General features: G+C 36.5%; 2 protein-coding genes across 2 annotated transcripts in view; one reads left to right on the forward strand and one right to left on the reverse strand.

The window, feature by feature from the left end:
- The first annotated feature begins 55 nt into the window (after positions 1 to 55).
- On the forward strand, positions 56 to 3,894 carry LOC109043470 (protein transport protein Sec61 subunit gamma). Its single transcript, XM_019060673.2, has 4 exons — positions 56 to 245; positions 1,026 to 1,127; positions 2,075 to 2,177; positions 3,149 to 3,894. The coding sequence occupies exons 2-4, from the start codon at positions 1,034 to 1,036 to the stop codon at positions 3,156 to 3,158; spliced, it is 207 nt and encodes a 68-aa protein (XP_018916218.1). The 5' UTR covers positions 56 to 245; positions 1,026 to 1,033; the 3' UTR covers positions 3,159 to 3,894.
- Positions 3,698 to 14,688, reverse strand: part of Setd3 (SET domain containing 3) — a 140,445-nt gene continuing 129,454 nt past the window's right edge. The window contains exons 8-10 of the mRNA XM_072302497.1: positions 10,907 to 11,234; positions 7,115 to 7,266; positions 3,698 to 6,365 (exon numbers count right to left, since the gene is read on the reverse strand). Coding sequence (XP_072158598.1) covers positions 6,237 to 6,365; positions 7,115 to 7,266; positions 10,907 to 11,234 — 609 coding nt within the window. The 3' untranslated portion in view covers positions 3,698 to 6,236. The remainder of the gene's footprint in view (positions 6,366 to 7,114; positions 7,267 to 10,906; positions 11,235 to 14,688) is intronic.

Genomic DNA, 14,688 nt, shown 5'->3' on the forward strand with positions numbered 1-14,688 from the left:
CATGTTCCCCGAAAAGTCACCATAAAACAGTGTTTATGGAAACGTCACCAACAGCTGTACCGTTGTTCTGAGTGACGTGTAGAGAAACATATAAGCAAAATTTGAATCAATTTCACAATTTCTTCTCTTTCATTCAACAATTGTTAGTATCCTTTAATAAGGTTCGTGAGTTTATTAGTGAATTTTGAAGTTTCCAGACGCCAGACATTCAGTCTAGTATTTCTACCTACCCAAGCTCTTACACGGTGAGTTATTCTGTCAAATTCTCCGCACATTTTTATGAGAAATGGCTTTTGCATTAAGCGCAGATCTCTTCCTCTATCCGATCTAGCACGATAATTACTTACTTTAAGTTTACGGAACACATCTTTAGAACCTACTACTCTCCGTATACTATGAGGACAAATCACCACGAAATCCTTGGATCGTACAAGAGTCCCTTCCTCATATGTGTTACTCTTATCATGCGAAAAACTTGGATTTCTAGTCTAGCCCAAATCTGATCTGTGTCAAAACTATAGGAGGTACCCTGAGAGCCTGTTTGTCATGACCTATAACCACTACCAACCCTGTGGGAAACCTTATCGAACTGAAGAGATGTGGCACACAAAGCTTAAGACATTCCGTTTATGGCTCCTTCACGTTAAGTTTATATACGAGTTTCATTCTGAACTATAACCACTATTTGGGTAACAGTTTAACTGATATGTAACGTCTCAAATCAATCAGCTCTGCTTGTACTAGCTACGTAATAGTAAGTCTCTTGAATATCACAAATTGGATTTCTGATCTCCTAAAAACAATGAATTTCTCCCATTCGATCAAGTCAGGTAATTCATGAAATATTTATTAAAAATATCACAATCTATGTGCAAAATTAGTTTAAATGACACATCTATGGTTCAGGCCACTTCAGAAATAACTGGTGAATGTTTTGAAAAATTGTTTGTCCAAGTTTCAAAAATCAAATGCAAAATTTTTACTCTGCTCCTTGTCTCATGCTCATGACCCTTTTTTGTTTTCAGATATCACCATGGATCAAATCAACTTAATCTTGGAACCAGGACAGAAATTTGCCAAAGACTCCCTCAGATTGGTGAAAAGATGCACAAAGCCAGATAGGAAAGGTAATATTCTAAATTACCAAGTTGATTTACTCCATGAATTATTGCTGATTGTAGAAAAACTTGGTTTTAACTCTGTTGTTTCTTTGTTTTTCAGTAGCATGATAAATACACATTTTTTATCCTCACTTAAAATGAACATATCCAGTCTAGTATTAAGCTGTCCATCAATTATGTTAGGACCCTAAGGAAGAAGGGATTTGTAAAGCAGTCCTGGCATCAAGTTTTTTTTAAGAAATCTAATCGCAAAGTTAGTCTACGCAGTTGTCATTTCAAATTCTAGGATGTCATGTTGCCAACCACTGCAATTTGTAGTTCAGCCTTATTTGGTGCTTGTCTATTGGGTTTTTGTATTTAACACAATACAGTACAGTTTATTTTTTCATAATGGCAACTGCATTCATGGCAGATTTTTTAAACTCATGCCTGGAATAAGAACAGGAAAGATGCGCAGTTTGTTGATTTCTTAAATTGACAGTTTTTCTACATTAAATGCTAGGTTTGAGTGGTGATTCAATTTGCTTTGAGGAATCCAACTCTGTTTCAAGGAGTTTTTAAGCAGCGCTCCTGCTAGGATTTTGTTCAAAATGGTCCACTCTGAAGTCATAGACTACTTACATGGTATCTGGAATCGAAAGAGTAATTTTTCAAATAAAAATTAAAGAAGTCGAACAGTCTCATTTCATGTGAATTATATTAATATATGGACAAAAACAAGAACTACGCAAACTGGAAGGTGAACTGAGCACTGATGATGTCGAAATTTCTTTCTCAATGGTTTTGCATTGACTGAAAAAACCTTATTCTTCGCTTTTATCTTCAATTTTAAACCACAGGCAGATCCAAGGAAGCAGGCGTATGCCCCATGAAAAAACCAAAAATTCGCCAGGGGGTTCAAAATTTCTTGATCCGCCAATGTTTTAATCTCTCTTTCTTTTTTTTCCTTTCAGAATTCAAAAAGATAGCCGTAGCTACCGCAATAGGATTCTGTATCATGGGCTTTATCGGATTTTTTGTCAAACTGATACATATTCCCATCAACAATATCATAGTGTAAGTATTAATTTGAGAACAAACAATTGATTCTTTCTACATTTTGAAAAGAAACCTTCCTTTTAATATTTTTAACTCCAAACTCCACTTTAGCTTATCAATGTCCAGGCTCATAAAAATTATCCAAATGAATTATTTCAAAGTGGATGTTTCCATCAAATATGACGTTTTGATAGGTTTATCAAGTGATAATCTGTAAGAGCGGGTATGACCAAATATTTTTTCAGGAAAATCAAACGAATTAGCGGATTTTGTCTCATGACAAACCATCATTGTGAGAACCTTAATTCCTAAATCTCAAACTCTTATTTGCTATACCTTCTCCACAATTTATTATTTATCATCGCTCTGTGAACATTGAGCACGTGAACATGTATCTTGGTGGCTAAATTTCAGAATATCTTCTTTTTCTCTCTCTCTCTCTCTCAAAGAAAAACCAATGAATGTTACTGTATACAATTTCGCAGAATATTCTGCGCAGGATGTAGAGAAATCAGTAAACATTCCATGAAATAATGTTTGTTTGTTTTTCTTTAAGAAAAATCAACGCGATTAGAAATCTGCAATGTCACAAATCGAGATACATGATTTGGAATTTTCACTATCGATTTTCTTTTCATTTTTGTCAGAGCCAAAGCAAATCGGTCATCATTTCTCATTCAATTGCATAAATTGGACAAATTTCAGGGAAATCAGCCTAAGTACAACATAATTTTCTCTCATGTTTTATTTTTTTAACAGAGAACTAAACTACCCAACACCTTTAAATTTACTATAAATTTACTCTGGATTAAGAAAAATTGACTCATCACATTTCAGCTCACAATTTTGCTCACTTTTCTGTATAAAAAATAAATCAGAGAAAATAAGCAATGTCTGATGTAGTTCAGATTTTTAGCCCAATTTATCTTCTTATGCTTTGGTTAGTTGTTTCCTAACTAATGTAAGCCTTTTTCATTTGGTTGTTTCAGGGGTTCCTAGGCAAATCTTTGAAGAGAGAATGAAACTTATTTATATTTATTTGTTAATTATTAGTATTCATAAGAACAATCATTCCCTGAATTTTTATATGTGTAAGTACACCGGAGTCAAATATGTGAAAGAATATTTGGTATCTGCACTAAGTCTTCTTTCATATTATTCAAGTTTCTTTAAAGACAAAGTACAAATTTTGTAAAAACTTCATTATGACTTCTAGATACTCAACAATGTATGAAATGCTAATAAATTTTGCTCATCGTTCTTATTGACATTATATAATGTGCCAGAAACAAGTCAAACTGAACATGGGCACCTTCTGAAAATTCTGTAGATCCCCTATTCTTCCCCATATTATTCAACAAAATTTGTCCATAAGACCATTACCAGAAATTCAGAAACAGTCTTTCTTAGTCTTTGTCAGTGGAAGGGTGTCGGACAAATTCCAAGGAGTGCCAACTGCATGAAGTTGGGTTTTCGAATCAAACATGTTCGTCTTAAAATTTCAATTTACTCATTTTTTCAGCAATGCTGATTTTCTAAACCCAAAGGATACAAAATAAAAAACACCTTTCATTTATTGTTAAATAATTCTCTTATTTTCAAAAATTAATACTGGCAAAGCTTTAAAAAAACACACACTTTTTTGACTATCAGTCATTCACATGACTACTGAATGTAAATACAGTAATATAAGAAATATCTTCGAAGAAATAAAAGAAGTATGTACTGCCATTAATTTTGTCTTTTGCATGAAATTGTATGCATCTAAAATTAATACCTTAACAGGATCATCTTCATAGTCTGGAGGATTTTTCCATTCAGTAAATGAAGAGATGTCACGGAAATATTGTTTGGAGGAGGAAAAATTGTTCAGACTTCATGTAACATGGATTATCTCTTCATCAGATTTACAATTCAAGCGATTTTCCCTCCTGACCAACATTTAATGGGTGGATGTCATATGCAGCTGTATTTCACATTTTTTAAAGGCATTTTATTACCTCCTCAAAAAGCACAATAAATTGACCACCAAAGTATGAATTGAAGCACTATGCTGCATATTTTCTCTTGGAAACAAGAGGTCTGGAAATCAACCACTAAACAAGATAAAAGTGTTCACCATAAAAACTGGTTAAATGGACCATTTAAACCAAAATCAGCCCAGTAGCATTTTGTGTTCCCCAGTTATCATTCATGATGTTTTTTCTTCTTCTTTTTTTTCTCTTTTCTTTAAACAGAAAACCAAACTATTCATTGCCTGTAAAATTTATGTGAATTCAACCTGGATGATGAAGAATACATTCTCACAAAATTTCAAGTTCCAGGGTTGCTTAGTTTTTTGTTTCAAAAATAAAATACCAGAAAAAATTAGGCAGCGTCTAGTGTAGCTTCACTCATTCTGTTTAGACCTTTTCAAATGATGTCGTTTTCATATACTCTTGACTTCCATTTGATTTGTTTGATAATACCTATTATGTGATATCTCGTTCAAAAGTTGATTTCCAATCTTCCTGTTGTGTGAATTGCTTTCTGCGTAAATTTTGAGGACAAATGTGTAAATTTCTTCGTAGCTCAGACAAAAGCGAGGGGCCCAACGAAGAGGGACAAAGGCCCTTGGCCCTAAAATCGCCCTCAAAGAAAACAGTTCCCAAGCTTTTTTGTTTTCCTCTTCATTCATGTAAATGGCTCACATTATTACATCATCCAAAAAATATATTATACTTGTTGTAAATTTTGAGTTACCACAGTTAGAATTTTCCAATTCAAAGGGTATGTTTTGGGGTTATGAGCAATACAAAAGCTAAGAGAAGGGCTTCTTTGCATAGAATAATGTACTTGGTTTGAGAGTGCTTGTTTCAAAATGTTCCTTAAAAAATGAAAACCTGCATAGTATGAAAGTTCATTGATTAGAAGATTATCTAACTCTTGTTTACAAATTACATATAAGTGACAGGGAAAGTAAGATTGAAAACGAAATTACTTGTATCATTCATATAATCCATACAGTTCACAGGTAAAAATTAGAATAAATAATATCGTAAAAAGACAATTAAATGACTAGCCATGATGGTGGATATTTACAAGTTAATTATTTTCCCTCTGAATGACATAATATGTGTAAAATAATATTGTTACTCAGTTGCAGAGCGGCTAGGGGGCCCTCGCCCCCCGAACTTTGGTAGAATTTAGAGGCTATATTCAGGACCGATTACGAAATCTTGCAAAGCCCTTGACAGTTTCTACTGAACCCTATTCCACCCTACACCCCCTCCCCCTTTAGAGCTGTCAGACCTAGTGCTTTTCCCCGGTAAATTCGGAGCTAGCCCACTCATGCTGTTAATATTATACTTTTCTGAAATTATTCATTTGAGACCTTATGCTCACCATTCCTAGGGAATTTTACTGGTGTGAAAGTTACTAAGTGAGATAAATGCAAAATCGATTTTACATTATATCTAATTTAAATTTTCTTTAAAGGAACGTCTAAAAACCATGAAATCGATTCCAGAAAAAAATTGATGAATTTAAATCGGAGCTACTTAAATAAATAAAAATATCTCTCGGGAAACTCCATTCAAAAACTTCGTTAAAATTTAAACAAGTTAAAAATACTTGAGTGCATGTCAAAATCTTTCAAACTGGATGCGTTTTGTCCTCGCAGGATGGTCGCTGATGATGAAATTATTATAGAGATACTTATGATTAAAACATTAAACAAAGTTATAAGTTTAACATTTATTAATTTAATGATAGTAACTACTATTCATTCTTTAAAAATCTATGGATGAAACACCTCCGAATTTAAAGATTTTGACCTGCACTTGAATGTTTTTAACTTTTTTAAATTTTTAAAGCAGTGCTACCATATTTTGTGGTAAACCACTGATGTATTGCACGGCTATTGAGTATGACTTAAAACTTCATTCCTGCAGCCTGACTGTTGAAATTAATGTCAGGACAACAAGACATTGAAAATCGATATATTACATGGCACAGATAAGGCTACGTCTTGTCTTATATTGCTTACAAAGCCAGAAATATTTTCAAAAATTAGGCTGCAGGTAGAAGGACACAATGTCAAACTTTAATCCTTTGTTTTGCATATTCTATACACTTATTGAATATCCTTTTTTCACAAATCAAAAGCTTCAGGACATTGTGCTGGCATGTTGATAGAGATTCATCTATTAAAGATTCCAAATCCTCCTAGAACAGAACATACGGCAATGAAACATTTTAGTAATGCAGTTTGAACGCGAGTGAAAATATAGGTACTTCAAATCTAACAATACTTCATTAAAGGCCAGGAAGCTAGAAACATCACTTTTCGAGACAACTGAGTTCTCTGCCATGCTAAGTAAGGATGCCTTAAGAGTCTTCGGGTATTGCCTACTATGTATACTCTGATTAATGCAAATTTTCTGTGAAAATTATGAACGTTTCTCCTTTAATTTTACAGAGGATTTGATCTGCTGATCCAAGTCAAAATTCTCACCCGCTTTCTTTCACCTATATACCTACGCCTGACTTGTAAATTTTTCCAAAAAATAATGCAGAGAATCGGAAAAATTGCTGAGAAAACTGATTTTAATTCATTTTTTTTTTATTTTTCTTTCAAGAGCATGGATTTGGATAAAACTGGCTCTTTCTCTTCGTGAGGCCCTGTAAGCCAAGCCCAGCCCCTTTCTCTTGAGTGGTTTATGCAATACTTTAATGGCCTTTTAGGGTCATCTGGCACCAAAGAGTGCCCTGAAATGCCCAAAAATATACTTGAGGACTTAAAGAGATGTTTTTTCTGTGCTTGAGGTACTGAAACAACGGTTTTGCATAAATTAATTTCAAATTATAATGAATTAGGAGAAAGAGATACAGCCAGAACTTTAATGCCTAATAAAATAATCTCATCGATTTTCTAAGGATGAAGCTGTGGCTCAAATAAGGAGATGAGAACTTACTTCAAGACTAGTTGGATAAGATTTGAGAAGAAGAGTTAGTCTTGTGAGTAAAAACATCCAAGTTTTCTTCTCCAGAGCTGTGTCCAAAGCACAATCGATATGCGTCAGGTCTGAACAGCGCTCAATATTTTCAAGCCAATGACTTAGGTGCTCTGTAAACAAAAGGAAACGGGTTAAGCAGAGGAATATTAAATGTTTACACTCCCTTAAAGCAATGAGATGAGGGCTGTGAAAGCCATTAAGGTTTCAGGAATACTTGTTCAAATATTTAGGTACAGAGCTATTCATTGAGCAAAACCGCAATGGGTACTTAAAATTTATATATTTTTATTTTAGAAGGTACCTACTTTTCATTTGAACTTTTTAGTTTAAGTCCATTTACAGAGTTGCACGTTACAATGGCCGGTTAGTAGATAGCTGTTTACGTAGCGCTGAGTAATTTTCATAAAATTATTTTCTAGGCACTAGGTTTGAATAGCTATTCGTAAAAATATTAAACAACCACTGTTAAACCAGCAGAACTGCCCTCATGGGGACCAACAAGTAAAAAGTTTTCACAATTCTTGTTTCTTAAAAGTGAAAAATTCCACTAAAATTGAATAAAACTGGAATTGATATGGTCTTGTCTGATCTTTTTTTTTTTTTTTATGGGCATAGATACTTATCTGTTTTAATGCTGATTTCAGAACTGCCACATTTTTGCCTTTGTGACTTCTTTTTTGAAAGAGATTTATACCATTTCGAATATTAATCCATTACAAACTTTGACTACAGCAATTTCTCGGAATACTTAGTAATTTGTAAGTCATACTTTTTATGTTCGAAATATAATTCACTGTGCAACAAAAAAAAAATGACAAAAATGTCTCCCGGACGAGATAAGGTGATCCCTATGTATTTTGAGGCGCTGAATCCGAATATGACCTCCGTTTTTTCCCATCACCCTCCAGTTTTCCGGAAAAGTCGATTTTACCCGGAAAAATGGCCATTTTCGGGCATTTTTGGTGTTTTTGCGACTATTACCCCCTGCAGAATGTAGGTAAAATTTTTCTCCGTACGAGAAACGGCTATTCCGATGTATTTTGAGCCGCTAAGTCCGAAAATGACCTTCATTTTTCCCTGTCACCTCTCAGTTTTCCGGAAAAGCGACTTTTCCCCTGGAAAATGAGCAAATTTGAAGTATATTTGTCGTGCATGCAATTTATTTGTATAAATTTTTCTGGACCCGTAGTACAGTCATTCTTATGTATATCAAGCCGCTGTTACCGAATATGACCTCGGTTTTTTTCCATCACCCCCCAATTTTTCGGTAAAGTCGATTTTTCCGAGCCTAAATTTGTGTACAAGCTTTCCCGGACTCAAAGGGGATCAAAAATATATTTTAAACGTGTCCGCGACGTGCGATATATCGATTCTTATGTATTTTGACTCGCTGAACCCGAATATGATCTTGGATTTTTCCGTTGAAATGGTGGGTGATAACGAATTTATGAGGTCATATTCGGGTTTTCTAGCTCAAATTACATAAGAATCGATGTATCACACGTGCAGAAAAATGTTCAAATTTCCCTGGAGGTGGGGACGGTTCGGAAAAGCTTTTTTCCCGGAAAAATCGGACTTTCTAGAAAACGGGGGGTTGTCAGAGATGAATTGAGGTCAAATTTGGATTCATCTGCTGTTAATATAGCAGAAGAGACCTAGAGAGGATCTCAGAAAATTTTTTAGACTCCTCACAACAGGAAAATCGTCCAAAAAACACCTATAAAAAAGTAGATAACCAAGGAAAATCGATTTTCCGGAAAAATCGTGGGTGATCGGAAAAAACCAAGATCATATTCGGGTTCAGCGAGTCAAAATACATAAGAATCGATATATCGCACGTCGCGGACACGTTTAAAATATATTTTTGATCCCCTTTGAGTCCGGGAAAGCTTGTACACAAATTTAGGCTCGGAAAAATCGACTTTACCGAAAAATTGGGGGGTGATGGAAAAAAACCGAGGTCATATTCGGTAACAGCGGCTTGATATACATAAGAATGACTGTACTACGGGTCCAGAAAAATTTATACAAATAAATTGCATGCACGACAAATATACTTCAAATTTGCTCATTTTCCAGGGGAAAAGTCGCTTTTCCGGAAAACTGAGAGGTGACAGGGAAAAATGAAGGTCATTTTCGGACTTAGCGGCTCAAAATACATCGGAATAGCCGTTTCTCGTACTGGAGAAAAATTTTACCTACATTCTGCAGGGGGTAATAGTCGCAAAAACACCAAAAATGCCCGAAAATGGCCATTTTTCCGGGTAAAATCGACTTTTCCGGAAAACTGGAGGGTGATGGGAAAAAACGGAGGTCATATTCGGATTCAGCGCCTCAAAATACATTGGAATCACCTTATCTCGTCCGGGAGACATTTTTGTCATTTTTTTTGGTTGCACAGTGATCTGAGGATAACATTTTCAGTATCCTCAAGACTTTGAGGGTACACGGACGCAATATTATACAGACCGCTAAATTGACGTCGATAAAATTTCGATACAGTCTCCGTCAGTTTAGTCGCGAGGCGTCAATGATCGATATTTCCCCATTTGAAGCTGCGATAAAGAATCGATTATTAAGGTGTTCGTTGCAAACATCCTGCTTATCGATCCTTTTCCATTCGTTAAATGACAGATCAATCGAAAAATCGCAAAACACGCCACGCCACTGCAGGCTGATTATTGAAATCGATAGACAAAGCTATAGACAGAGAAGACATAGGGTGAATGAAGCAACTCTATTGGTGGAAGAGGGTGGTTGCAATGGACGAAGGAGGCAAGTGATAGACTAACTGACAGCAACCCACAAGAGTCCCTACAGTTAGTCCATCATTTACCCCTTCAGTCTTTAATAACCATTCGTTTCAACCAACAGGATCGCCCCATATGCCCCGTGTCTTGTTTGTCTATCGCTTTGTCCATCTATTTTAATAATTAGTCCGCTGGTCTCCGTTCAAATGGCAACTTATCAGGATCACTGCTGCTTCCCAAGTAGCGTTTCTAAACGGAAAAATCGACAGGATTATCAACATCTGATCGATTATCCTCGATCTTATCGCGATAAAATCGCGCATTTATCGCCCGACAATTTATCGCGATATTTTCGAAATAAAAATCGCGATGAATGGCGATTTAATCTCGGTTTTATCGACGAAAATTGATCACGATTTCATCGTACCAAAAATTGCGATTTGTAGCGATTTAATCGCCAAATATCGCAATTTTTAATGTGATAATATCTCGATATATTGCTACCGATATAATCGCGATAGCCAACCGATACAATCGCTATTTATCGCGATCACTGCTACCCAAGTAGCAGAGGTTGCAACAAAATCGTTTGATTCTTGCGACTAATAGATTGATGTGCAGATTGCCTACTCTCTCTCCCGAAGGAGCTATCATTGTTGGAACTAGTTGTAATTAAGTTGAAACATGTTTCAACTTCAAAGTATTGTTGGATGCCAGCTTTAGATTTTAAACAACTTCGGTTCAGCAATTTTGCAATCTCAGCAGGTTGCAACTTTGTCTTCCGATCAGATCGCCGAAAACCGGCACTTACCGACCATAAGTTGACCGAAAGTTGCAACTCTGTTGCAACAAATACCAACATTGTTTCAACTTGCTGCAACTTCTACGTTGAAAAATGCTACTTGGGTACTCGGGAATCAGTCCGCTGGTCTCCGTTGAAATGGCAACTTACCAGGATCACTGCTGCTTGGGCATCGCTTTGCAGGGTGGGAGGACTCACCTTTTTCCATACTGAAGACTCTGAGGAAAGCCAAAAGTTGGCCATCGACCGGCTCGTTCCCGGTTTTGACGAGGAATTCGCCGGCGGGTGGGATTTCGAGCTCTTTGAGGATGGTGGCCTTGTCGTCGTGTAGAGGGTCCGCTTTGGAGATGCCCAGTTTGAGCTGGATACCATCGTGTTTGTTGTCCATGGCCACGAATCCGTTGTGGACCAGGAAATCCGCGTTCGTCCTCACCCCGTAGAAAATGAACACTTGCTTCCCGACGCTGAATTTCCGCCACGCTACGCATTGGCTTTCCTTCGTCTCCGCGTTGTAAATCGTCGACGGCTGTTCGGAAAAACCGTGATCAAATAATTAGTATCGTAAAAGCACTCTTATCCAGACTGCATTTTCCAACGAAAAGACCGATGCCGCAATCACACGCTGAATGTGGCTTGAATGTGGAAGTCATCGGACCGATGCCTAAATGTTGCGCATGACGCGCAAAATTCAGCAACGATTCTCAGCAACCATCGGACTAATGTTGGATTTGTCTGAACTATTCGAGTAGACTCGATACACATCTGGATGAAAATAACTCGAATTTGCTGAATTTCAGCCGTTGGGCGATGACTGTTGACTATTCCACATTCAGCTGCTAAATTCAGCGTGTGATTGCGGCATCAGATAAAGTTGCAATTTTTTTGCACCATGAAATTGTAAATCGTCGACGGCTGTTCAGAAAAACCGTGATCAAATAATTATTATCGTAAAAGCACTCTTATCCAGACTACATTTTCCAACGAAAAGACTGTGATAAAGTTGCAATTTTTTTGCACCATGAAATTGTAAATCGTCGAAGGCTGTTCAGAAAACCCGTGATCAAATAATTATTATCGTAAAAGCATTCTTATCCAGACTGCATTTTCCACCGAACAGATTGAGATGAAGTTGCAGTATTTTTGCACCATAAAATGAGGGGCTTGGAGGACCAGGCGCGTAGTGCAGTTTTCGAAAAAATTGAGATACCTAATGATGATTTCAAGTAAAACTAGTATTAACGCATATTCTGCGAAAAATTCGCTCCCAAATTCAAAGTTTTAAGCATCAAAAAGTCAGCTTAAACTTTCTTTCCGCCATGGAGGATCCATGTAATTTCGGAACTTCAAATACGTATTCCTCGAAATAGAAAAAACTTTACTTATGCGCCTTGTCCTCCAAGCCCCTCACATTGTAATATTTCACGGTAATTCAGGATTGCGCGAAAGGTCTAAGAAAATATATGAGGATTGCGCGAATAGAAACCTTAACATCTGCTACAGGATTGCGCGAATCTAAAATGAAGTTAATTTAAGGTAGAAGTTTGGCAAACCAGGAAACAGTTAGAAAATATACGAATTTTTATGTCAACGCTAGTTTAGGTTAGTTTGTCGACGAGTCATCCATGTCTTACCTCCTAATGATAAATTGAAGTGAAAAGATTGAATAATGGTCGTGGGTATAAAGAACTTTCCTAACTTTCCTCGGAAAAAATATTTAATCGGGAGAAACGAGGCAACGTTGGAATGCTCATACGGCGTCGAGACATCACAGGCCTCTTAACTTTTAAGCCCTATTATTCGATGCCAAACATGGGCGGTCGGTATTAAACGTATATTAGCGCCTGCAAGACTTTAGGAATACTTCACGCATCGCGCCAAACAGTGCGATCGGCGCGACACGCATATTAGCGCCTACAAGACTGTATGAATACTTCTCGCATTGCACCAATCGCAATGCAGTCGGTCAGTTGGCGTGAAACGTAGGTATATTAACGCACTGTAGGAATGCTGTATAGGACTGCGTGTCATCATGTTTGAGTTTCTACTCCGGTTTTTACCACAATTGAAGGGGAAATATGTGTCCTTATTGTAACGATTCAGAGACTAGGATGAAATTTAATTTTTTTGTTGGTTACATTGAAAACGAAAATATCGCGTCGAAATTTTCGATACGTTTATTTGAGATTATTTAGGAAAATTCCCAGAAATTTTTCAGAAAAACGGTGAGTAGCGTTTTAAAAACGTTTATTAAAAATAAAACACGAAAGTCGTGCATAACGTTGCAATCAGAGATAAATATACGCTTTATCTCGGGTGTACCCGTCGGATTTTGAATCCATTCGTCACCTCTTGAAAAACTTGAACATGGTTGTTCTAAGATTTTTTACGTGTAGTTTTTTTCAGTGGTTGGCGGCCGCGTAGCTGCCAGACCCCTAGTCCACTTTTGAAATGTCTATGAAAGTTCTCTGAGCCATTCGTGCTGCGAGGGCTATCCATCGAAGAGAGACATACCCGTAAGTGAGAAGGGAATGAACAGGCTTCCGCGATGTAGTTATCTACCACAAACTACCACGGTTGCAGATTAACGCTTCCTCGTTGAATATTGAATATTCGCGCAAACATGTGAATTTTCAGAATTAGAAAAATTCGCGCAATCCTATACATTTCCAAAAAGGTAAAAAATGGGGCATTTGCGCAATCCTATCGCAGCCATATTTTAAATCGTTTGGCCGATTTGAAACTATCAGACGGATGATAATTCGACGGTAAAACTACCAGACCACGTATTTCGTCTGTGATGTTTAAAAATCTCCGTCCCATTTTATTGTTCTGAAGGAGAATAAACTTTATTCATTTCATAATCATTCCTTGAGGTTTTCACAGGGTTTCTTTCGCAGGAAGAAGAAAAATCACAGAGGTTTTCGAGAATTGACGTTGAGTAGTTTTCCGTTGCAAAAATATAGTATGATAGGAAGTCTGCAACGTCGGAAACCGAGATACGGAGTCTGATAGTTTCACCATCCAAATGCAGTTTGCAATGCAAAGAAAAATGCTAACTTAGTGTGATCAATTTTGGTGCAATACACAATAAGAGCAACTCTTTCGATCTGCAGGTATGCAACAAACACTACTTTTTGATGCAGTGGCTTAATCCTTTTACCTTCGATCTTTGAGAATTATTGAAACTTCAACTTATTTTAAATCGAATTTTTCGCTTATATAAATGGTTATATTTTTTGTGCAAAAGCGGCAGCTACACAGTTGTAAACCAATGGTAAGCTTGAAATAATGTGATCAAATGTAGTTTAAAGTCACATTTAATGAGAGTTGATTTAAAAACAGCAAAAACACCCCTGCTAAAAATGACAAGCAGGCTGTTCAGAATTCGCCAAATCACATGAGTAGAACTTCCTACTTAAATGAGAAGAAATTCTACGCATGTGAGAAGAAATTCTACTTATATCACTAGAATATTCTACTCAAAAGAGAAGAAAAGTTCAACTCACATGAATCCAATTTTTTTCATTTTTCAGAAGTACTGTTTTTGACCAGGAGACACCGACTTGGTATGTGAATTTGAAAAATAAAAACATTTAGTTCTTATGATTTTTTTGATGCGGTGACTAGTTTCTGAGATATCGGACACGGTAGATTCAACGCTGAACTCACGTGAGTTGAAATCTCTAGTCATACGAGTTGGCGAAAACTGTATAGAGAAATTCTGCGCATATGAGTTAAATTATATTCATATAAGTTGAAATTCTATTCATACGAGTTGAAATTCTATTCATATGACTTTGATTTTCTATTCATTTGTTCTCACCATTTTTAGCAGGGTCTGTCAAAAATTATAGAAAATATTAGAGATTTTAGAATTTGAAGTGAACGAAAAATGATACTTGGCAGTGAATTTTCATTATTGGAGGGGGGGGGGGGAGGGACAACCACTGTATGCACCAGTAAGGTGTAAGCCTTTAATA

Source organism: Bemisia tabaci, chromosome 7 (assembly GCF_918797505.1).
Source record: "Bemisia tabaci chromosome 7, PGI_BMITA_v3".
Classification (NCBI taxonomy): Eukaryota; Metazoa; Arthropoda; class Insecta; order Hemiptera; family Aleyrodidae; genus Bemisia; species Bemisia tabaci.